This window comes from Capra hircus, chromosome 10 (genome assembly GCF_001704415.2).
Source record: "Capra hircus breed San Clemente chromosome 10, ASM170441v1, whole genome shotgun sequence".
Classification (NCBI taxonomy): domain Eukaryota; kingdom Metazoa; phylum Chordata; class Mammalia; order Artiodactyla; family Bovidae; genus Capra; species Capra hircus.
Window position 1 is genome coordinate 19921992 of NC_030817.1, and position 24348 is coordinate 19946339.

Below are 24348 nucleotides of genomic sequence, written 5' to 3' on the forward strand. Positions count from 1 at the left end.
AAGCCCTTCTCCACTGAGTAATCAGGTAGAATAAGGCTTCATCTTCCCTTTAAAGATCATTTGCTAATGTTTTTAAAATCTCTCTACTGTCTGGTCAGAATGAGTTTAGTATATTTTTCTTAGCACGGTATTTTCCTCTAAGAAATCTATCATTTGGAATGTGCATAGAACAGTCAACAAACTCTAGATCAGGGACTTTATCTTAAAATAGGTTTATTTCAGATTTATAGCTGACTCACTGCTTTGTTTCCTACTCTTGATTACTTTGAGAATCAAGAGAGGTAAGATTTTGTTATTGACATGTGTGATGTAATCAAATTTATGTGACAACATGTTAGGTTTGATCCCTGTTTTGTTAAATTCTATGAAAGAGGATGTGATTCATTCTGCAGCTGGCCTGTGTTCTGTTAGTACAACAATTGACAATAATAAAATCTATGTCCGTTTGAAGGTCAGAAGTGATTTAAGACTGCTGTGTTTATAAGAGCTATTGAAAGTAGAGTCTATTAGTTCTCTGGGTCTTTTAAGTTTCAACTTGGTATCATTTGTTTTAAAACATTTTAAAAACCAACTACCACCACATACTCTTTGAAACGATACTGCCAGTTTCCATCTTGCTCTGTAACCATCAGCCATTTCTTAGTTTCCACATTTTATCATCTCACTGACTACATTTTAGTAATAGGCATGGTGCTTTTAGATCTTTTCAAAAGAAATCTGCATATGAGGTACACAAATGCAATTGTTACTTATGCTGTTCCCTGAAGGATATGTTTAAAAAAAAAACCAAAAACTATTTCTCTGAGATCCCACTGACATTTATTTTGAATTTTTCTCCAAGTAAGTAGAGGAAACCTCCTTTGAAATCTGAAATGAAACAAGGCAGCACTTTCCTGCCTTGTACACTGGCCTCTTGAGGTGAAACTTCAACTACTCATACGTGTTCTCTGTAACCCTGCAGAGTCATCTAATCACCATGACTTCAACTTGCTCTTTTCAGATTTCAGAAAAACCTCAGTCCTCCTGGGTGAAAAGCAAATGATTAATTCACAAAGCCATCCAGGTGGCTGTTAACCTAGAGTTTGTGTCTCTTCATTTGTTTTCAGTACTTCCACACAAGTACAAAGCTTCCTGCTGCTGTGACAGGTGCAACATTAAATTCTGGTTTAAGATTTTACAAACTTGCCACTTTGCCTTCTGGGGGAAATGAAAGAAGGGTGAAAAAAAACACAGAAAACACAAGGATCTCTTACCTGTTGCTTGTTGTTAGGTGTGTATGGCAGCATGGTAGAAACATGGAACATGATCTCATAGTCTTTGTATGTTGTGTACAGAGAATGGGTTCCAGTGGAGTCAGCTACAGTAAAAAAAAAAAAGAGAGAGAGAGAGAGAGAGAGACAATTGTAAGAATAGGAAAAAACAGCTCATTTAAGAGAGACATCTCAAAAGGGGGGTGGGGACATAAGATGGTTTAGGATGAAAAGATCCTAGACAAGATCTGGTATAGGAGTTTTTATCCATGACCCCCTTTGGCAGTCTAGTGAGGCCTATGGATTTCTTCTTAGAAAAATATTTGTAAATGCATAGGTATGATAAAATATGGGCTTCCCAGGTGGGCTCAGTGGTAAAGAATCTGTCTGCCAATGCAGCAGACATGGGTTCGATGCCTGGGTGGGAAAGAGTCCCTGGAGAAGAAAATGGCAACACACCCCAATATTCTTGCCGGCAAAATTCCATGGACAGAGGAGCCTGGTGGGCTACTGTCCATAGGGTCACAAAAGAGTTGGACACATCTTAGCAACTAAACAACAACAAAGACAAAATACATAAATTTCAACAGAAATCAATGGATTAAAAAATACTGCTATCAAAATAATTTTAAAATGATGTAATAGCATAAGATTTCTGTAACAAGTTTTAGCAGTAAATCTAATAAATACTATAATTTTGACCTAGTGAAGTGCATAAGCAGTATCTTGAGATACCTCCAACAACAATATGGTATGAAAATACCTATACTTTCGATTGGTAAAATCACAGGTGGAGCCTATACTGCTCTGATTTGTTGCCTAGATTCATTATTGAAGGTAATGCTAAATTTCAACTAGAGATCAGTGAAATAATATAAAATTATTTCTCACCCAAGTTCACAGACCCCTGAATTCTGCCCACAGACTTCAAGTTCAGGACCTGTTTTCCAATACTTCTGACTCAAGCAGGAGAACCATTGTTTTGCTCTTAACAAATAGATGGAAACTTAACAAGACTGTAACACAGAGTAACAAAGGTTTTATAGCGATGTCTAATAGTTTAAGACTGCGTGTGTCTGTGCTCACTTTCCTTATTAAAAAAAAAACCTTGACCTCCTTGACTGTTATCAAATCAATGCATCTGTAAACACTTGGAAACCAAAGAGAATTATTAACTGTCCAGTTGAAGGGAAGTCTCTTTAGCCTTGAAGGACCTGGACTTACAGGCAAAATGAACGGAAGTGCGTTCATTCTGGGTAAACTCAATCCTCCATCAACCATACTGTTGAGGAGCATTTTGAGAATGATGCAGCAAGTCAAAGCCTCTGGCATGTACCATAAAGCAGCAGTTCTCAAACTGGAGTGTACCTGGAGTCACCTGAGGGGCTGCTTGAAAGGCAGCCTCCCATCCCCCATGTCCAGAAATACTGCTCCGTAGGTGTGGGGCTGGGCAGAATGATCTATTTTAATAAATACCCTTAGGGGACTTTAACGCAGTAGCTGCACCGACCTTAGGCACTGTTCCAAGAATAGACCGTAACAGCAGTTTGCAGAGATTTGCTAAGATATTCTAGGGCCCTGAGTTTCAACCTTGAGCTTCTTAGAGGATCTTAATTTTGAAGAGGGCATAAAATGCCAACAGTTTTAAAATCAAGATAATGTAGAATAAAGCAAGGACTACTTTTGAAAAACTGCAAAAATATGCACCAAAACCTAACTCCCCAAGAAAAATATCTTCTAAATGTTAATAACCACTACCACAAAAAACTACAAATTAACTACAATAAATCACTGCCCAACTTAAGACAGGTCTTGAGTATGAAGAAGGTATCCATTGTTAAAGACTCTTGATATAAATAGCTTCAGAACTCAGAGGCACATTTTGCAACTTTCAAGTCCATGTGTCAACCTGACGAATACTTTCGTGTGTCTCAAATCAATTTTAAGCAAAATTAATGAACTAAAAAAAAAAGATTTTTTATTACATTTTGTTTGATATGTCTTTCTAATTCTAAAGGCATTACTGTCATGAAAGAAGATTGAAGATGACCCTGAAGATAATTTGTTTCATATTTATTGTCCTTTCTCTCTTTCCTACACTTGGTGCATTTTATACAACAGATGCTATATGACCAGTCTTCTTCTGGGGAGCTTTGAAAATCCCAGCCTTGCTGATAATTTTAAACAGTTTGGAAGCTGTTTCAAAACTTTCAGTGATGGAAACTAGGGTCAAAACAATGAAATTTTCTTCTCTGAGAAGAAAGGAATTCAAAAATCTTGAAATTACTATGTATACAACAGCATTGCTAAACTTTATCAGAGAAAATGGAAAATGAAGGTTTGTTATATTCTCTGAAGAATAAGGCATCAGAATTAAACAGAATGAAAAGGAAAGAAAATCACAGAAGATGATCACTGCGACAAAAATCTTTTTTCCTCTGGTTGAAAAGAATATGTACTGAGTAATTTCTAAAGGGAAAATATGCTTACAGAAGAGGGCTAAAAAGAAGATAACGCTCCTTCATATGTGTATGGAGCTTTAAAAATTAAAAAATAAATTCAGGCATCTTGTAGGTCATCTTGATAATCACGTGATTTGCCTCCAAATTATACTACCAGTGACTGGCGTGTATCCACTAATAAGGTCAGCCCTCTACACTAAGTCATAGAAAGTAAAATTTCTAATATTCAAACTAGATGATAAGAAGGCACTGAGTAATTGAGGAATGATAACAATATTCCTTTCAGCTGCTTTGAAAAGGTGTAGATAAGTGAGAATATCCTACAGTAGGCACTTCTATTTAAAGATGGTATGTATAGGTTAATAAGTTTGTAGAAGCAGTTTCAGATATGGTTAATGTCGTATTCATTCTTGACTTCTCTTGGTGAAAGTCTTTTGCTTTAAGGGGGATAAAATTTGGATGATAAAGGTGGATGCGTACAAATCTGAATCAGGAAAATAATTCGACTTTGACATAATCACTTCCTGGTCACCAACAGATTTGAGTTGAGAAAAGCTAGATAAAGGAAAACAAGCCTAAGACATTTGATTTTGTGCAAGTTCCTAGTTTTAAAATATTTACGACTACCAGGAGAAAATAAATCTCATGAACTAAATGCAGGCAGACTAAGAAAGTCAACAGAATGAAGAAAGCTTAGGCTTAATTTGTGAAGGTCCTCGCCCCTGTAGAACACAAACAGTGCACAAGACGAAATCTCAGACAGGCAGTGGGACTGATCATCATCCATAGTTTGAAATACCAATAGCGTAATCATCAGCTGGCTGCTAAGGACCATCCATTTAAAGACTCCAGCTCTCCCTAGTACGTAAGCTTGCCTCAGGGCTTGGGGATGCAGAGGTCAGTGCTTGGAAGGAGCACAGTCAGGAGCAAGTACTGACGCCTGGAACACTGGCACGCATTTTAGATGAGACATGCATCTGCCCTTCACTACTGTTTCATCTCCTCACCAAGTATTTGGGAAAAGCAAGAATCCCATCTGCTCTGGCATCTACCATATTTACTTGCATTTTCTTCAGTGTTATCTTTAACCATCATCAGGAGGTGGCTTACTTCACCGAGGATGGGAATAGTCTGTAATACCACCCTTTGCCGTGACAGGAGAAGTCACACTGTGTCAGTTCAAGGGATGTGCATGTGTGCACGTGTACATGCCTGGGACCGAAGGCTTCTTAAAACCACTAACATCCTGTGAGGAAAAGATAAGCAATGATGTGGGGTGGGTACTTAAGGAATCAGTCTGTTTTCTACATACAGAGCACTTTGCAAAATACCTGCAATTATCTGGATTCCAACTTGGAAGTAAGACGATCTGAATTCCAACACCTCCAGCATCATTTGCTAAATAACCACAGACAAGTCACTTTACTTCTCTGCCCCTCAATATTCTCACTGTTGTGAGGACTTTTAGTAGCCCATAAAAGATGCTTAAGAAACATGCTGATTGGAGTTCAGAATTTTCTGCAGTTGAGATAAATAGCTGCCTTAAACAGGGCCTTTTACATATTTCAATTTCTTGGCCAACTGCATCTCAGTAACACTCAAGAGAAAAACTTGATACTATAACACAGTTCAAAGTTAAGGAGGGAAAAAAACTTTTCTTCATTCATCAGTCTCTACAACTCCAAACGGTCCTTTAAATGTGCAAAGCATTTAAATAATGCCAGTTTTATTCTTTTATTTATCAAAGGTTAAATATCAGAAATACAGGATTTATCTTCTTTATGGAAAGTCTTAAATCTATTCTAAGACCCTGAAACTCAGTGATCATTATAACTTTGCTGAAAAATGGGGGAAGCCACATGCATTCACTAAAATTGTGGCAAATGAATGAAGGCAGAGCTCTGAAGGAATGCTTTTGAAGAGTTTCTAAGTCTCCTGCATGCTGACTTGACAAACGCACCTTATTCAGGAAATAATTTCCCAAATAATAGTCCACATACACAACTAAAAATCAGGGTGGTCTCCAGCTTTCAAATAACAAACTGCTTGGTGGGAAGCTTGTTTTTGTACTTACTGTAGTGGGAGGGGATGGCAATTATCTAGAGGTTATGCCATCCCAATAAGGAAACAAAAAAGGAGAAAAAAATTCACTCTGGAAAGATTTTTCACTGCAGAACTGTTCCAACCCCTGACACAAATGTAGCTTGCTTGCTGGAAGTCCTTATTTATGGAATGGGAAATTGCGACTTCGTACAGAAAATTGGGAATAAGAAGAAATGGTTCAACAGTTTCACCAGACCTTCCTTTCCTTGAGCCTCTCTTTCTTTTACCAAAACACTAAAATCTGAATACGTGACAAGTGGAGCTATCTCTTTAGATTGTTGGAGTAATTTTAGCCCAAGGGCTCAAGAGAGGGGATGACACAGCCACAAAGCACAGCTCTGGGCTTCACTGTCCTTATTTCGACTTTTATGCTTTCTCTGAATACATCACTAACCATAACACCAGGATATGGCCTCTCCCATTAATACTTAACCTCGGGCACCCTAGTTAATCCAAAGACGCCTCGTCTGTAAAATGGGGATGACTGGCATCTAGCAGAGTTTGCGGAGATTAAATGAGATGACATATGGAAACTATCTAGGACTTTGGCACTTGGTACAGGACCTGCTCTCCTACTGTAAATAAACAGAAAAATAAACAAAATATCTGAAACAACTTTTCTCCCCTCAAGACATCTTACAATAGGCAGCACTGGATAGTGATCTTGGAGGAAGAAGTATCAAAGGAGATGAGCCTTATGATCCTACCCAGCTTTCTACCGGAAGGTACTTTCAAAACAATCACACAGAGTAGGGATTTGAAGAGAGAAGCCAAAACATGCTGGAGGTCTGGAAGGCTGAGGTGTGGCTGATATCTGCTGGGCACTATACTGAAGAGGAGGAAACGACACAGTGAAAGACGCCCAGAAATCTGCACAGGGGTTCCCCTGAGTCTTGGGCTGAATATTAAGCTGCACAGGCATAGAGTGGGGTTCCAAAAGCCAGGGAAAGAAAAAACATCAGGGTGCATCATGGTACACCATGGTGGCTATAGTAAATAACACTATACAGAATAGCTGAAAGTTGCTGAGAGAGTAGATCTTAAAAGTTTTCATCACAAGAAAAAAAAAAAACTGCTGCTACTGCTAAGTCACTTCAGTCGTGTCTGACTCTGTGTGACCCCATAGACGGCAACCCACCAAGCTCCCCCGTCCCTGGGATTCTCCAGGCAAGAACACTGGAGTGGGTTGCCATTTCCTTCTCCAATGCATGAAAGTGAAAAGTGAAAGGGAAGTCGCTCAGTCGTGTCCGACTCTTCTCGACCCCATGGACGGCAGCCCACCAGGTACATAACTAGACTTATTATGATGACCATTTTGGAATATACAAAAACACGGAGCCATTATGTTGTACACCCGAAGCTAATATAATGTTGTATGTCAATTATACCTCAATTTCAAAAAAAGAAAGGAAAGAGAAACTATTGGGGAAATAATTACCAGAGAATTGTCAGCCAAACAATTCTCACAGTTCACACAGGCCTGGAAGACACTGAAGTTGTGACCAGCCATAGCAGAGATACTTTGCTGAATATGCTGGTATTCAGGTGCAAGAGAAGTCATGCCTTAGTAAGAGCAGTAAATTAGCCAGAGAGTATAGACTACTCACGAACTGGAGTCAAGGCTGCTGGGAGAAATATCAACAATCTCAGATATGCACTTAATACCACTCTAATGGCAGAGAGTGAAGAGGAACTAAAGAGCCCGAATATTCACCTCATACCTGATGTGAAGAGCTGACTGGCTGGAAAAGACCCTGATGCTGAGAAAGATGATGACCAAAGGAGAAGGGGTGGTAGAGGATGAGATGGTTGGAGGGCACATCTTACTCAGTGAACAAGAGTTTGAGCAAACTCCAGGAGACAGTGAAGGACCAGGAAGCCTGGTGTGTTGCCAAGAGTCAGACACAACTTAGTGACTGAACAACAACAACTACTCTTTTTTTTTTAAACTATGCTTTAAAAACGGAGAAGGCAATGGCACCTCACTCCAGTACTCTTGCCTGGAAAATCCCATGGCCTGGAGGAGCCATGGGGTTGCACAGTCAGACACGACTGAAGCGACTTAGCAGCAGCAGCAGCAGCAGCAGCAGCAGCAGCAGCAGCAGCAGCAGCAGCAGCAGCATGCTTTAAAAAAGTGTAAGAGCAAATAAAGATCAAACTGTTCTGTAACTAACTTAATTGCCTACCAAAATAAAACAACACTATTTAAAGAAAAGGACAAAATCCAGATCCTCAATGATGAAACATTCACAATATCCAGTATCCAATCAAAAATAACCAGACATATGAAGAAATAAAATGTAACTCAAAAGCATGAGAAAATCTGTTAAAAGGAAACCCCAAATGACAGAGATGATGGAACTAGCATGCAAATAGTTTGAAACAGCTATTATAAATACATTCAAGGCTTTAAAGGACATGAACCTAATGAAAAGAATATGGAAAATATAAGATTACTCCAAAAAAAAGGGGGGGAGGGGGCAGAGAAAAGAAAAAAAAAAAAGAGAGAGAAAGCCCAAATGCAACTTCTAGACTTGAAAATCATAATATCTGAAATAAAAATTTCACTAGATTGACTAATAGCAGATTAAGAAACACGGGAAGAAAAGAAAACACAGTGAACTTAAAAACATTAACAGAAATTTTCCAAATATAAGCACGGGGGCAGGGGAGGGGGAAATATTGAAAATTAAATCACAACTAGTAAGTGACTTAATATATATATAATTGGAGATTCAGAAGATGAGGTGCAGAAAAATAAAATGAGCTTGGCAAAGAATGTTTGAATTTGATTAAGACTACAAATCCACAGATCCAAGTGGCAACTACACTGTCACATAGAGAGGGAGAGATCCTTTAGGAACACATGTTCTGGAAATTCTCTTTTTAAGCATTATATTGAAAGAGTTTAGCACAATTTAAGATCAGGTAAGGTGTGGCGAGATCATCTCACAGCACACCAAACAAAGTCTCATCTCTGGGTGTGTCATGGCCAGCAGAAGGCTGCTGGGGTGTGCAGGGGCTGGTTGATCCCTATGTCTTTTGGTCTATTATTGTTTAATACCCCCTTCAGTTATGATGTCAATAGTCCTTCTCAGCTGGGAGTAAGAGATAAATATGCATACCGTCTTCTTCAAGCTTTAGAGTGGAAACACTTTCCTACTTTTCAATGACTTCAGGGAATGACCCTCTGAAAGGACAGAAAAGGAACCTGTGAACCCTCCTTTTCAGGAGCTATGCCTCAGAAGGTTACCGGGGGCAATAAAGGAGAGTAGCTCAGTGAAAAGGAACCTGCCCTTGACTAATGTATTGCGTAACTGTAAAATGTGTCACTAGAGGCAGTTTACTAATCAAGATCTTTGCAGTTATTGGGGCAAAATGTGCAAAGTGCTTATTTTGCTTATTCCACTCCCTTACATGATGCCACATTGCTTAGGAATGGCCCTGCTATCTACCTTTCTCATATTGTCCTTTCATCAAGAGATGGCTGCTGCTAAGTCGCTTCAGTCGTGTCCGACTCTGTGCGACCCCATAGACAGCAGCCCACCAGGCTCCCCCGTCTCTGGGATTCTCCAGGCAAGAACACTGGAATGGATTGCCATTTCTTTCTCCAGTGCATGGAAAGTGAAAAGTGAAAGTGAAGTCGCTCAGTCGTGTCCAACTCTTAGCGACCCCATGGACTGCAGCCCACCAGGCTCCTCCACCCATGGGATTTTCCAGGCAAGAGTACTGGAGTGGGGTACCATTGCCTTCTCCGAAGAGAGAGGGAGATGGCTAGGAACGTGTAAATACACAAATAATAAACGGACTCAATGGACATGAGTTTGAGCAAAATCCAGGAGATAGTGAAGGACCAGGAAATGATAAATAATCTTACCAACTCCAATTCTGACCATTCATTGACAGAATCAAGGCTCTTATTACATTTTCTTCCCAGACCCTTTTAATAGCTCTTTGTGGTAATTATAATTTACATAACACAACAAACTGGGACAATGTGAATGAATTACAGAGTAAATGTCAGAATATCTTGATAGAATTTAAGGGCATATTGAGATTTAATATTTTCTGCAGTCGCAAGCAGAGTATGGAACGTTAAAATAATATTTAAGAGTCTAGGCTATTTATGGTTTTTCATAGGCTCTCTTGCATGTCGTTTCCAAGTTGGCAACAGCAAAACCATGGCAACAGGAAATTCTTCCCTGCAGTGGAGTTTATGAATGCTTTTCTGTTTTCATGACTTGACTCCTTATTTAATTTCCTGTACAGAAAATCAGAGTGATTACTATAGACTGCAATACAGATGTGCTAATCCAAAGACCCTCTCAAAGAAAAACAGGTCACAGGTGTCTATGGATGGATATTGAGATAAAATTTAAAATTTGCTTCCACACAGACACACAGCAGAAGTCAACATATTCTAGATATTTGAGAACCTAACTCTTTTATTAACCACCTGGGAAAACGGAATGGACAAACCTCTATATTTATGAGCTGTCGATAAACAGACTGCTGCACTAGTGTGATTTTAATCAACACATTTTATGAGCCAAACTAATACCAAAGCTAAGAAGCCTGTTTGCTTGGAGATTAAGTTAGACTAGCAACAGTAAAAACAGAAAATAAACAAAAACATCTCAAGACAGTAAAATATAAAAGTGATTAAGAAAACCCTACAATGGCTGACTACACAGATATGGACAAGGATTATGAAACGCGTTAATGAAAGTCAAGACTTCTGGGGCTTAGGATCAGATGGTTGTTAAGTTGCAGGAGTTTTTAGTCACTCTAATGTTCAGCTAAATACAGTGAAGCTTATGTAACACTATCCAGGAGGAATTCTGCATCATCTCCATCCATTGCTTCCTATCTTTCACACTTCTGATAACACTACTTGTTTTTACATTCCAGTCCTAAATGCTTTGATTATGGTCTTCAATTGTCTTAAAGCCAATTGTCCGAGACTGGCTTCCTCTCCCCCATCACCAGCAGTATTCTACAGTTAGTGGCAGTGTTGTTTTACGGGTAACTTAGCAGGCGAACATCAACACAGCAGGAGGACAATAAGCCTGGTAGGAGGGTATAAGTATTTCTTACTTTTGGTGTCAAGCTGCGCGCGATACTTCTCAAATCCTTTGAGCCGAACGCGTTCTCCCAACAGCTGGAGGAATTCCTCAAAGGCTGGGCCGGCTGATTCATTGTTGTACATCTCTTCTTCCGTGCTCTGTCCAGCTTTGCAGTACATGATGCCTACTTTCTGCTGATAGTTCAGCTGTGAAGGCAGGTGATACAATGCATATAAATATAGGCAGATCCACTCTGCCCACTTAAATGCTAGTAAGTCCTGTAGGCCATATGCCCATCAAGTAGCTAACCTCTTTCTTCTCTTGAAACCCTTCTGCTTTTGTTCTTCCCCTTTTAAAAAAAAGGAGGCCTTATGAATTTAATAGTAAAGGTCTATTTTACAAAAGATGCCTTTGGGAAAAAAAACCTTGTTTTACAACACTGTGTTAGTTTCATGTGTGTAGCAAAGTGATTCAATTACACACACTTATGCACACACGCTCTTTTTTAGGTTCCTTTCCCCTATAGGTTATTACAAAGCATTGGGTACACTGTGCTATACAGTAGGTCCTCCTTGGTCATCTATTTTATATGGTCCTGTGTATACGTCCCTCTTTGGTCACCATAAGTTTACCAAACAAACAACCAAGTTTATTTTCTTTGTCTGTGGGTTTCTTTCTTTTACAAAAATATACTTTAAACTGTTTTGCACTAAAAGCCCATGAAAGTTCTTTTAAAATTTTGGGAGGTAAAATTGGAAAAGGCTTATCTCCCAAGGCCATTTTTCCAATACACTAAGTTATAAACCTTGGTTATACCTTTGTGACAGCATGAGCATCATCAACACTGTACTTTTCAAGTTATTTTTCTAAACGATGAGTCTCTAAATAGAAATTTTAAAAGGGGCCCTCATATGGCAAATCACAATGAAAACAAAGCATTCAAGAAATTTCAATATAACATTAATCAAAACATGTATTCATCATTGAAACGTTTAGTCATCCTATAAACAAATTTTAAAATTGTATTAGTCATTTAAGAAATGAATTTTTATATTAAAATTTAGACATTTAATTCTCCAGTGAAATCAGGGTAATCCATATTCGTGAAGCCTATTTACAGACTAGCACTGCGACTACTGTTATCAATAAATTTTTATCTCAGAAAAGGAAAGGGGGAAGAGGCAAAATTTTAATAGCGAACATTTACTGAACAGCCACTATCTGCCAATCACTGTTTAGCGACTAAATTACATTAGCTTTCCTCACAAAAGCCTGCAAATATTACCCCATATGACCAATAGGCAAAGAGAAGTTCAGAAAAGGGAACAGTAAGAGACACACAAGATCATGAACTGTCAACCCTGTGATTTGGCTCTACTTAATATAACCAGGATTCAATCAGGCTTGTTTTGCTGTATTTCTGTCACTCCAACATACGTCCACAGCGCCTTATTTGCAATTCCAAAGTTGAAAGGTATAAACCAAACTTAAGCAAACATATCTGGCAGCAAAATTTCCTATGAGCTGACAATGAATGCTATTCAACTTACTCCTTCCTGTGAATATTCATATCTTTGGAAATATTAACGTGTTTGATGGTGGGGTGCTGCCCCAGATTCCAATGGAACTTGCTCTAAGTGCAAGCATTTTATTACCCTTCTAAATCTGGACCTTTCTGAATGCGGAAACATATCTGCTCCTACTGTTTTACACAGAGGACTGTGAACCTAAACAATTCTTTTCAACTTTCCAAATCAAATGGTTCAGAATGGTGGTTAACTAGAAAACGTTATCAGGGAACTCCTGCTTGCTTTGGCCTCTCCTCACTAACTAGTTGACAAGGAAGGTTCGGAAGTTTTACATGACCCGTGGACATGTTTGGAGAGCTGCTTAGGAGTTCTGTAATTGTGCAGAATTGACTCTCCTCTGCCTAGTCCAGTGAGTGCAGGGCAAAGTTCCAGATCTGAAACCTCCAAGTAACTGTGTCTACCGATGTTGGAATTTTTAAAAAATAGCATACAACCTTGCATTATTGCTGCTTCATTTTAATTATTAACAGAAACACTTTTAGGATTTAGTTCATTTTTTTGGTATGCCACATGCAATTAAAAAAAGAAGAAGAAGAAAAGAGTAAAACCTGCCACATGCCACTGGTAGTTGGGCTCCTTCAAAGGTCTGAATGTGACTAATAGAAGGGAACTCCCACAGGTGGAGCCTTCATCTTGGCTTTCCAATTAAGCTGAGTATCCTATTAAGTCTCAACAGTAGCGGTAGGCTCTATGTCTGTTACAAAAGAAGTACTTAACACAGCCAGCTCCTTACTCTCTCCCTGCAGGGAGAGCTACCAAAGAAAGGAAGCAATCTGGAGAAAGGAAGGAGCTTGGAGTTATTTGCTATTTGGCTCTGTGCCTCCCAGATCAGCCTTCTCATGCAACAATGTAAAACTTGTTCAGTGGAAAGCATCTCAGTGACCCTGGATTTGTGGGTGGCTTTTTAAACTTCTTAGATAAAGGTCTAGGATTTCACTGTGCCACATTCAAAAGGACTCACTTATTTATATATACAAAAGAGCTCACTTTGGAGAGAAGATAAGCAAGGAAACTTCCCCCAAACCACTGCAGGAGCAGAAGGCAAACACAATGAGACAGTGTGCTGCCTTCTTTAGGTGGGTTTCTCATATTCCGGTGACTCCACCCACAGACAGAACAGACTGATAGTTGCTTGTTGTCAAAGGAAAGCTCCTTTAGAAGGATTTGGAAATTTGTTAGAATGTCAAATTTCCTCCAATTTGAAATGGTGCCGAATGTCAGTGCTCCATCCTTGAAGGTGACACTATGACTGTACCCTTGATTTCTGTTGCAATGGAATCAAGGTAGGTGTCATTCTCTGAACTCAGGTTCCAGGAATCCTTAGTTAGCAACCTTGTTCCCTGCCCAGAACATGAGTAGTTGTAAAGGAGGAGTTATATAAGTATAATAAGGAACATTTCAAGACAAATAGCAACTGGAAATGGAGTTAGAGCTATGGTTTGGGGAGGGCTTGAATTGTTATGATGTTATATAAAACAGGATTTTTTTGAGACACAAACACATCTATGAATAGATAATACTTTCCTGCAACGATTAGAATAGTTATGATGATGCCAGAAGCCATCTTGGAAACAGGCTGGGTTTATCCAACTGTTTAGGATTTTGCTTTCGGATGTTCATGGAGTCATGCTCTACAGTTCCATGCTTGCCTATCAACTCCATATCAACTGTTTACATGGAGCACTGAGGGAAGTGTTTGTATTGTAAAAAGCGATTATGGTCAATCCAACAGGACTAAGGTTCTGTTTGAGATGAAAATGTCTTTCAACAGCCACCAAAAGTGATATGGACTCCCACAGCTGGGAGCAGCAGTATTCAGGGTTGCTGTCTTCTCATAAAACAGGCACTTTAACACAGAATCATAGAAGCAGGTACTGCAAAATCTGGCTTATACAGCCCAGAGTTCCTGGGAATATGCATGATATAGTCAGGGCCCTCCATCAATAGAAACAGGTTTGAATTACCAAGTTCTCAGAGACCTCTTAAGAAGTTCTGAACTTTCACCTCTCCTTCCTGACGTCACAACCAGAAGGCAGCACTGGGGGTGGCACAGATCATGAGAAAACCCCCCATGTCGTCCCTTCTTACAAGACCTTTTTAAATTGTCTGCTCTAATAGGGGGATTTAAAACTTCCCCTGTGAACTGTCTCATCATCTAGCAGTGCTCAAAGCGTGGGTCAGGAACCCTTGAGGGGTGCTTGAGCTTTGCTCTGGGGCAGTTAATTGGAAATAATCCAATCCTTTCAGTTTTTCCTTTTAAACTCACAGGTCTTATCAGAGTACTGTTTAATTTGAGGATAATCCTGTCCCATTATTGAGGGAAAGTCATTCTAAGATTTTACCCAATGCCATGGGAACTATGAGGTTTTCCAGGCTGCCTGTTGAGAGCAGACACTGTTCTCAGCCACGCAGAGGTCTGAGGATTTGCCTCACTCAGTCTTAGGGTGGTTCCTACCCCGGCTGCAAATACTTTCCTTAAATACTCACATTTACTCTGGTGGCTCAGATGGTAAAGAAACTGTCTGCAATGTGGGAGACCTGGGTTTGATCCCTGGGTCAGGAAGATCCCCTGGAGGAGGTCATGGCAACCCACTCCAGTATTCTTGCCTGGAGAATCCCCATGGACAGAGGAGCCTGGCAGGCTACAGTCTATGGGGTCACAAAGTGTTGGACATGACTGGGTGAGTAAAGCACCAGTATCCAGCTCAGCAAATCCTTATCTCCCTGGACTCACATCTCAGTCTTCACTCAGGGAGACCTCTGGGCTTTGACTGGGTGGCCCCTCCTGGCTGAGCAGCCTGGGAACTCAGGCTGAAAGCTGGTGTGATTTTTACTGTTCATTTGGTTCCTATTGTCCTTTGTTGCCTGACTCCAACATCATAAAAACCAATGTTTCATTGGTTTGCCTAGTTTGTAAAAATTGTTTCAGATGGGAAAGTAAATCTAGTTCTTCTCTTTTAATCTTGGCTGGAAATAGAAATCTGCCTCCATTTTCAAGTCATATAATTTCTGGACAGTAAACTGCATCTGTTTGAGGCATACGGTTTAATGATTTCTAACAAACCCACACTCAGTCAAAATACAGAACATTTCTTTTACCCCAAGCCCCCCGGTTCCCATTTGCTGTATATGCCTGTATCAACTGACAATCACTGCCTCAGACGATCACTGTTCCATTTTTTTCCCACTGTAAATTTGTCCGTCTACATTTTTAAAGACTTTTCAGCATTCTAGAAATGTGGCTTCTACCTTTTATGTTTTACAGCTCAGGAAATGGTTAATTTTAATCCAATTGTCTTAATTGTTCTTTGAATGTACTTTTTCCTCCGGCTATTTTTAGATTGTTCTCTTTTTCATTTAATTTCAGCAATTTTTACTACAATGGACCTATATCTGACTTTGTGTCTACCCTGCTTACCAGAGGCAGAGTTCCTTGACTCTGTTTTGTGTGTGTTTCATCAGTTTTGGAAACTTCTCTAGGGGTATTTCTTCAGACATTGATTATGTCTTGAAATACTGCTTTAATTTCTCTTCCTCTTTTCTGGGAATTCCATTACACATATGTATTCACTGTGGCCCACATGTCTTTCAGGCACTTTCCTGTATTTCTCATGTTTTCTTATCTACATTATTCAATTAAACATTTTCTGGTAACTTCAATTCACCATTTTTCTCTTCTGTTGTGTCTAATGTGCTCTGTAAAACATTTGCTGCAATTTTTAGCTTCTGGGGTTTTCTTTTTTCCCCCTCCAGTTCTAGAATTTCAATTTGATTTTTAAAAAAGCAAATCCAAGTTCTGCAGTGATCCTTGACCTCTGTTTTTTATTTCTGCAGGTCCCATGAAATCAATGAAAACTCTAAACAGTAGCCACCTAACTTTTAATCTGTACTTTGGCCACACTTTAGCCCCAAGCCTCTTACAAATCAGCAAATGCCCCAAGAAAAAACTGCTGCAGAATGATTTAATTTTGATGAATCCAAATTTCTCAATTATTTCTTTTCTAAACCAAGATTTTGATATTATATCTAAGAACGCTTCACTAACCCTTAGGTGACAGATTTTCTTCTATGTTTTTGTCACAGATTTTTTTTAAAATTAATTATTTATTTATTTAATTTTAAAATCTTTAATTCTTAAAGTTCTACATTTCAACCTATGATTCATTTAAATAAATTTCTGTATAGTGTGTGAGGTTAAGCTCATTATTTTGTCTATGTAATTGTTTCAGCACCTTTGTTTGAAAAGCCTGCCTTTCCTCCACTGAATATTTTTATCCCTTTGTCAAAAATCAGTTGGATATATTTGTGTGGGGCTGTTTTCGGTTTCTCTATTTCACTTTTTATTGAAGGATGATAAATGGTACTGTATTTTATTTTCCGTTTCCCCATGTTCATCAAAAGAGATCCAACCGATGTCTGGGAGTTGATGCTGAATCACACAGCCATGCTGGACACAGCCTGCAGTTCTAACACGTCTCAGTAGATTTCCTGGGGTTTTGGACACAGACTATCACGGTACCTGGCATAGGTACGCGTTCGCGTTTTCCTTCCCTCTATCCACATGCCTTCCTCTTCTCGCCTTATTGTACTGACTAGACCTTCTAGCACTACGCTGAACAGCAACGGTGGCTGTATACATCTTTGTCTTTACCTTTAAGTCCTTAATCAACTGTGATGTACGCTGCAGGGGTTTTATAGGTTGTGCTTTGCTTTCTAATCCAGTGGAAGAAGTTCCTCTTATTTCAGTTTATATTGTTTGTGGCCATTATGGCTTTCCTCATCCCAAGATCCCCAGCCAGTCTGCTTCCTTCTTTTCCACCTTTCAGATTCACGTTGGCGTCACATACAGTAGTTGTACTTAGCAAATGCATCTATTCCATGCTTCTAGAAGCAAAAGTCTAAATCTATTTTTTAAAAGCACTGATTATTCTTAGCGGGTAGACTTATCTGAGGCAAGTTATTCTGCCATTAGATATGAAGACCTTACTCATTCTTTAAATCCTCACCATTCATATCGACAGCATTTACTTTGGTTTGTTCTTCATAAACATGATAACTGTTTTAACTACTTCCTAAAGATTTATCACTGTAGTGTCCTCCAAAAGAATGACAAAGAGATTACAAAAATTCAGTGTTGGGAGTGAAAAACATGCTAATTAGAAACTTTATCCTCATTGGAATTTACCAACAAAAATCAAACTGCTTTAAAAAAATGACATATGGATACTGGGAAGGAAAATCGTTTTTTAAAAAATCTGTCTGAAATGCTGTCAAAATTATTTATATACATGTGCACAGATTCTATTTTTATCTTTGACATAATGTAAAGGAAATATTCTAGACACATTTTATCTTCTATACACATATAAAGGTATATTCAATAAACACATTCTATATAAATATTCTATAATAATATGTTTTGTAAAAGTTCTCACAAAAATAGAAAGCTTCATACTGCTATTAAATTGATGATTTATGTACTTGTATTGATTTGATATTAAGATGAATTTCGGTTATATAGGAATAGGCTCTTCATTGCAGCACTGTTTGTAACAGTAAGACTGGAATCCATCTAAATGTCTATTAATAGAGAAACTGATTAGATAAACTTTGGTACAGCAACTAAACAGAATATTATGCAGCCATAAAAACAACGGGAAAACTTCCTGTGTACTGACATGGAAAGATCTTCAAAATATATTACTAAGTGAAAATGGAAATGCGCTATATTTTGTTTAAGAAAAAGGGAAATAAGACTACATATGCATTTTTGGTGTATCTGTATAAAGAAACATCAGAATACATAAGAAACTAATAAAAGTGGAAACCAGAGGGGAGAAGAGAGCTGAGAGATAGGAACAGGGTAGAAATGGGATCCTTCGATGTAAACACTTTCATTTTTGGCTCATGTGAAGGTATTATTAATAGCGAAACTAGCTTTTTATTTTAAAGCTGAATTTAAAGCACAATTCAGTTTAAAATCAAGACAACTGAAATATCTACAATCAGTTCCTCAGTCTTTTTGGACTGTGAACCAGAGTCCTTACTGCAGGTCTTAGCCATGCTGAGTTCCTTCACTATAAACTACAGTCCTACTAAGCCAAACGTCTTCCAAACACTACTGCTTTCAGTCATATTAATCATAAACCTTACCTCTAGAGAGGACTCCATTCAGTCACGCACCTATGAGCCTCAGCCAGGCAAATAGCATGGATGAACCCATGCAGAGTAATCATTACTTGTGTGCAGACAAGAGAAAGAGACCAATGCCATGGGCTTCTTTCCCTGATCTGATGACTGTTACGTATATTTCTTCCTGATAATGTACATATGGAACCAACCTGGTGGCCGTCTGAACTTTACACAGGCATTAACTGATATCGTAACCTAGGAGAAGATCAAAATTCCAGGAGTGTTTGTTGTTTTGCCAAAGCTTCATTCATAGACAATGTTGTTTTCCCTACGGCTCATTCTTTAACTCCAGATGCCTGAATCAAAGACAGAAGTGGCTGGTCAAACTCATTTATCATCAATAAAATAATGCACCAGGGCAATGAACAGGCTAAGTCAGCAAAGAATTTCATTTATTCCCTAAACCAAAAGAACAGCACTATTCATTATCAAATAAAGATTGCTTTTTTTCCTTATATCTATTCTTGAGATGTATATTGCAGACCTAATTAGATATGATTATTTTACCCCTTTAACTTCAATAATTTGAAGGGCAACATTTTAAAGAACAGAGAATCCAATAAATGTTTTCATTTCTTTGTATTTTCAATAAGTATCTAGAAAAACAGTGGAGATATTGGTTTAGATAAAATCACTACTATGTACATGAAACTTGACATTTCCTAATGAAAACAGGTCTTCCAATTTTCTCTACTGCAGACTGGCAATTTTACTGTAAGTTCTATTCTGATCTTGGGTTTTGCATGTTATACTTAATATTAGGCTCTGCAGCCGGTAGCAATAAAACCTGGAGCCATATTTCCAGTTTCTTCTCCTACTCAAGGGGAGAGAAGGGGAAGATGGGGTGTAGAGTGTATTGGGTAAGAAAGCAGACGCTGGAGTCTGAAATGTTTGGATTTAAGACCTGCCTCCAGCATATCCTAACTGTGATCTGGGGGGGGGGGGGTCCTTTACCCTCTTTGTGCCTCAGTACTCTTATCAGCAAAGCAAGAATACAGCATATATATCAAAGGATTCTAAGGATTAATTAAAATAATTCATGTAAATTGCTTCACAGTTCCTGGCTTAGTCACTGCTCAATAAAAAAAATATCTATTTTTATAACTGCCTGACACTCCTGCTCAGCGGGATTGCTCGCTGTCCCATACCCACATGCCAAGCTCCTATCCTGCTGTGCTTTGTTCTCATTGTTCTGAGTCTAGACCACCACATTGCTTATTTTCTGGACCGATGAAAGGTCCATTTCATCCTGACCCATCTGATTAATTGTGACTTGGCCCCACTGGCTTGTTTGTTAACAGTTCTGTTATTACACTCATTATATTAAACCCACCTTTTATTATAGCAATTTATGACTTTGTTTCCTTCATAGGTAAAGACTGTGTCTTACTAGCATACAGTATTTATTAATAAAAATCTGCAAAGAGTGGTTAATGAACATTTACTGGATTTGAAAAGTTATGCTTTTTACTTATAAAAGTAAGCACGATACATTATACTATCTATAACAGCAAGATGCTTATAAAGATGAAATGAGATAAAGCATGTAAATGGCTGCTGCTGCTACTGCTGCTAAGACACTTCAGTCGTGTCTGACTCTGTGTGACCCCATAGACGCAGCCCACCAGGCTTCCCTGTCCCTGGGATTCTCCAGCCAAGAACACTGGAGTGGGTTGCCATTGCCTTCTCCAATGCATGAAAGTGAAAAGTCAAAGTGAATTCGCTCAGTCGTGTCCGACTCTTAGCGACCCCATGGACTGCAGCCCACCAGGCTCCTCCGTCCATGGGATTTTCCAGGCAAGAGTATTGGAGTGGGGTGCCACTGTCTTCTCTGATGTAAACGGCTAATAACGAGTGATTATTTTATCATCATTCAGTGTTCACCACGTGCCTGGCATTCATTGCATTAAGTGCTCTGCACGTGTGATATTCTTGAAACAGGGCCTGGAATAATGATCTTTCACTTTCTTTTCACTTTCAATGTCACTTTCACTGCTGGCAGAATGATCTTTTCACTCCGTTGCATGGAGTAGGTGAGATAAAGGTGCTTTTTAATGACCAATGAAGAAAAACAGCATTGATATGGCAAACCTAAAAGTAACTGAATTACCCGTAGTATTAAAAAGTTGGCCATATATAATGAAATTCCTAATACTTCACAGTGTAGTTTGGAAGATCAAAATAATTTGATATGTGCAAAAAGTAATAGTGAAAGTGTTAGTAGCTCAGTCATGTCTGACTCTGCAACACCATGGACTATAGCTTGCCAGGGTCCTCTGTTCATGGAATTCTTCAGGCAAGAATACTGGGGTTGATTGCCATTCCCCTCTCCAGGGAATCTTTCTGACCCAGGGATCGAACCCAGGTCTCCCACTTTGCAGGCAGATTCTTTACCATCTGAGCCAGAGAAGAAAACTTACAAATCTTAAAAGCCAAAGTGAGTACCCTGCAAATGCATATCCAGCATTCAGGGCTCCTAAGGCAAAACAGTACTGCCTCTGAAGCCTCACTCCTCTCAAGTGTAAAAGGCCAGTAACTGGAACCTGCCATCCAGGGGTGCCGTGAGGGTTAAAGCAGATGATGCTGGTAAAGAGCTTAGAACAGTGTAATAAGTAAACATATATACTTATCTAAAGTGTCTTCATCATAAGAGATGCTTTCAAATTATCTCATAAGTGAAGATCCAGGACCATGATGGGAAAACTAAATCCCAAGTTAATTCAAATTTGCTAAGTCACAAGCTGTTCTACATTCATGACAATGTGCAACCATTGGCGAGTTGTTTCATCTTTTGCTTGCCCTTTAGATGATAACAGAAATGGACATCAATCAATAGTGAAAGGCCCAGGAAGTTGTGAGGAAGGTGAATGTGAAAGCACGGGTAAGCCACAAAGCACATGATCATTTCCTAGAACTTGGGGAATCACAATGTCAACTTCAGTTCCCACATAAATATCAGAGTCTAGTCAGATGAGAAACAAATTTTTGTATTTTTGTGAAATGCTATCTTTTATATCATATAGATATAACTTACATCTGTTCTTTTGTTCATTTTAGCTTTTAAAAATGGTAAATGAAAAAAAAAGTAATAAAGATCTGAAAGGCAAAATGCCACAATATAGCAAGCCAATAGCGTTTTCTTTATCTGAGAATACTTATGTGAGCTGTTAAAGTAGAAAAGATTTTAAAGGAATTATTTAAATAAAATTTAAAGGGAGATGTAGAGGCTCCTTTCAGTGAGTTCAGTTTTTTTTGTGCTAAGTTGCTTCAGTCATCGGCTACAGTCCATGAGGTTGCAAAGAGATGGACACGACTGAGCAACTAACACACAATTCAAACTATGAATCTCTTTAAGGATGTACAAAGCATGAAATGTCAAAAAATGATGACACAGATGGAAACTAACAATATTTTGCAGTGATTCAAATACATTATGAGCACCTAGAAGCATTCCTTTTTCAAAATCTGTTATCTGTAGAGTCACCAGAATAATCAATTTCTCAAAAGGATTCCAAGGCATTAATAAAATTTCCTTACCAAAAATACAACTCCCCAGACTAAGCCCCTAAGTATGTGTGTCCTGTGTCTTTTATCAGTATAATCCTGGGCTTTAAATGCTATGAATACATACACAGAAAGAGAGGCCAAGTAGTGGTACCCCTTAGTTCAGATACAGCGCTGCTCACACAGAATAGCATGTTTTAAACTTCCAGATTCTACTGCCTAGTAAAATTTCCAAAATAAAATTGGGGAGACTTATCTAGACTGCCAAACTGTAGTTTCACTGAGAAAGCATTATAGAAAACATTTAATACATATGGTCATCAATAATTTAGGAAGGAAGGGATAAACAGTTTAATATCCCCCAAGATGAGGGCAGGAGGAGAAGGGGTCGACAGAGGATGAGATGGCTGGATGGCATCACTGACTTAATGGACATGAGTTTGAGCAAACTGGGAGACAGTGAAGGACAGGGAAGCCTGGCATGCTGCAGTTCATGGGGTGGCAAAAAGTTGGAATGACTTATTAGTGACTGAACAACAAAAATAAGAAGCCCATCATTTCAGAATAATGGGCAGTTTTATGAATTAAATAAATGTTCCTTTAAGCTAAATTCATTACAGTGCTTTCATCTTTCTTTGTGGAAGTGAAAGCTGCTCAGTTGTGTCCGACTCTTTGTGACCCCACGGACTAGATAGTTCATGGAATTCTCTAGGCCAGAATACTCTAGTGGGTAGCCTTTCCCTTCTTCAGGGGATCTTCCCAAACCAGGGACCAAACCCAGGTCTCCCACACTGCAGATGGGTTCGTTACCAGCTGAGCCACAAGGGAAGCCCACGAATACTGGAGTGGGTAGCCTATCTCTTCTCCAGTGGATCTTTCTGACCCAGGAACTGAGCCGGGGTCTCCTGCATTACAGGTAGATTCTTTACCAACTGAGCTATCAGGGAAGTCCTGTGGATGGAACCATAAAGCATTTATCACAGAGCAGTACTACCTGTGGTCTAATATTTTGTAAAGACTAAGAGAGGCATGAAACGTGCCAGGGATCCCATAAAATATCTATACTTGGGGCAATCATTTTTTAATTTAAGTAAAACCTAGGGTGAAAAGGAAAAAAAATTCATCCTTTACACAAAATAATCTGTTTAGTATGTTGAAATTAGAATGTTCAGTGTATGATTATACTGATGGTGTGCATGCTAAGTAGCTTTAGTCATATGTGACTCTTTGTGACCCCATGGACTGTAGCCCACCAGGCTCCTCTGTCCATGGGATTCTCTAGGCAAGAGAACCCCACCTACTGGAGTGGGTTGCAATGCCCTCTTCCAGGGGATCTTCCGAATCCAGAGGCTTGAACCTGTGCCTTTTGTGTCTTCTGCATTTGCAGCCAGGTTCTTTACCATTAGCACCACTGGGAAGCCCCAAAATCTCATCCCTTGTATTTTCAATGTCTAAATGTTGTTTCCCTTGAACCTGTAAAATTGAATCTAATCGTCATTTTTCTACTCTTGTGAGAATAAATGCTCAAAATATTTACTGCAACACAGCACCCAAAATAATTAAATTTATGTATCAGTAGTCTTCTGAAAGTGTTAGTCACTCAGTTGTGTCCATCTCTTTGTGACTCCATGGACTACAGCCTGCCAGGCTCCTCTATCCATGGAATTTTCCAGGCAAGTGTGCTAGAGTGGGTAGCCATTCCCTTCTCCAGAGGATCTTCCTGACCAACAGATTGAACCCGGGTCTCCTACATTACAGGCAGATTCTTTACTATCTGAGCCACCAGGAAGCCCCAAGCATTCAAAGTGCTCAAATTTACATGTTATAAATATGGATACTCACAGTCTACTTGAAATATACATATGGAATAGACATTAGCTGTGCTTAAGAGGAATGAACAAAAGGAGCAATTAGAAAAGTTACATCTAATATCTAATAATATATTCCTGTCGGCTGAGTTAAAAGACTGAATCATACCTTTCAACAGTTACTCTGCACCATAATTCATTTTAATAAAATTCAAATTTTTGCCTAATTAAGAAAATTCTATCAAAATTTGTTCATAGAATGGAATTCAATAACTGGACTAATTTTACTTTTGGAAGACTCTTTAAAAAAAAATTGCAGTGGAATCACCAGTCAAGACACATTATGGCTAAAATATTCAAAGAAAGAGTTAAAA

The 24348-nt window shown here is 38.9% G+C and overlaps 1 protein-coding gene across 6 annotated transcripts in view; it reads right to left on the reverse strand.

The window, feature by feature from the left end:
• SIPA1L1 (signal induced proliferation associated 1 like 1) overlaps positions 1-24348 on the reverse strand; it is a 383207-nt gene that overhangs the window by 85209 nt on the left and 273650 nt on the right. For all 6 annotated transcript variants that reach the window (XM_018054010.1, XM_005686032.3, XM_005686031.3 and 3 more), the window contains 2 exons: positions 10913-11087; positions 1254-1357 (listed from right to left, as the gene is read on the reverse strand). In XM_018054010.1, coding sequence (XP_017909499.1) covers positions 1254-1357; positions 10913-11087 — 279 coding nt within the window. The remainder of the gene's footprint in view (positions 1-1253; positions 1358-10912; positions 11088-24348) is intronic.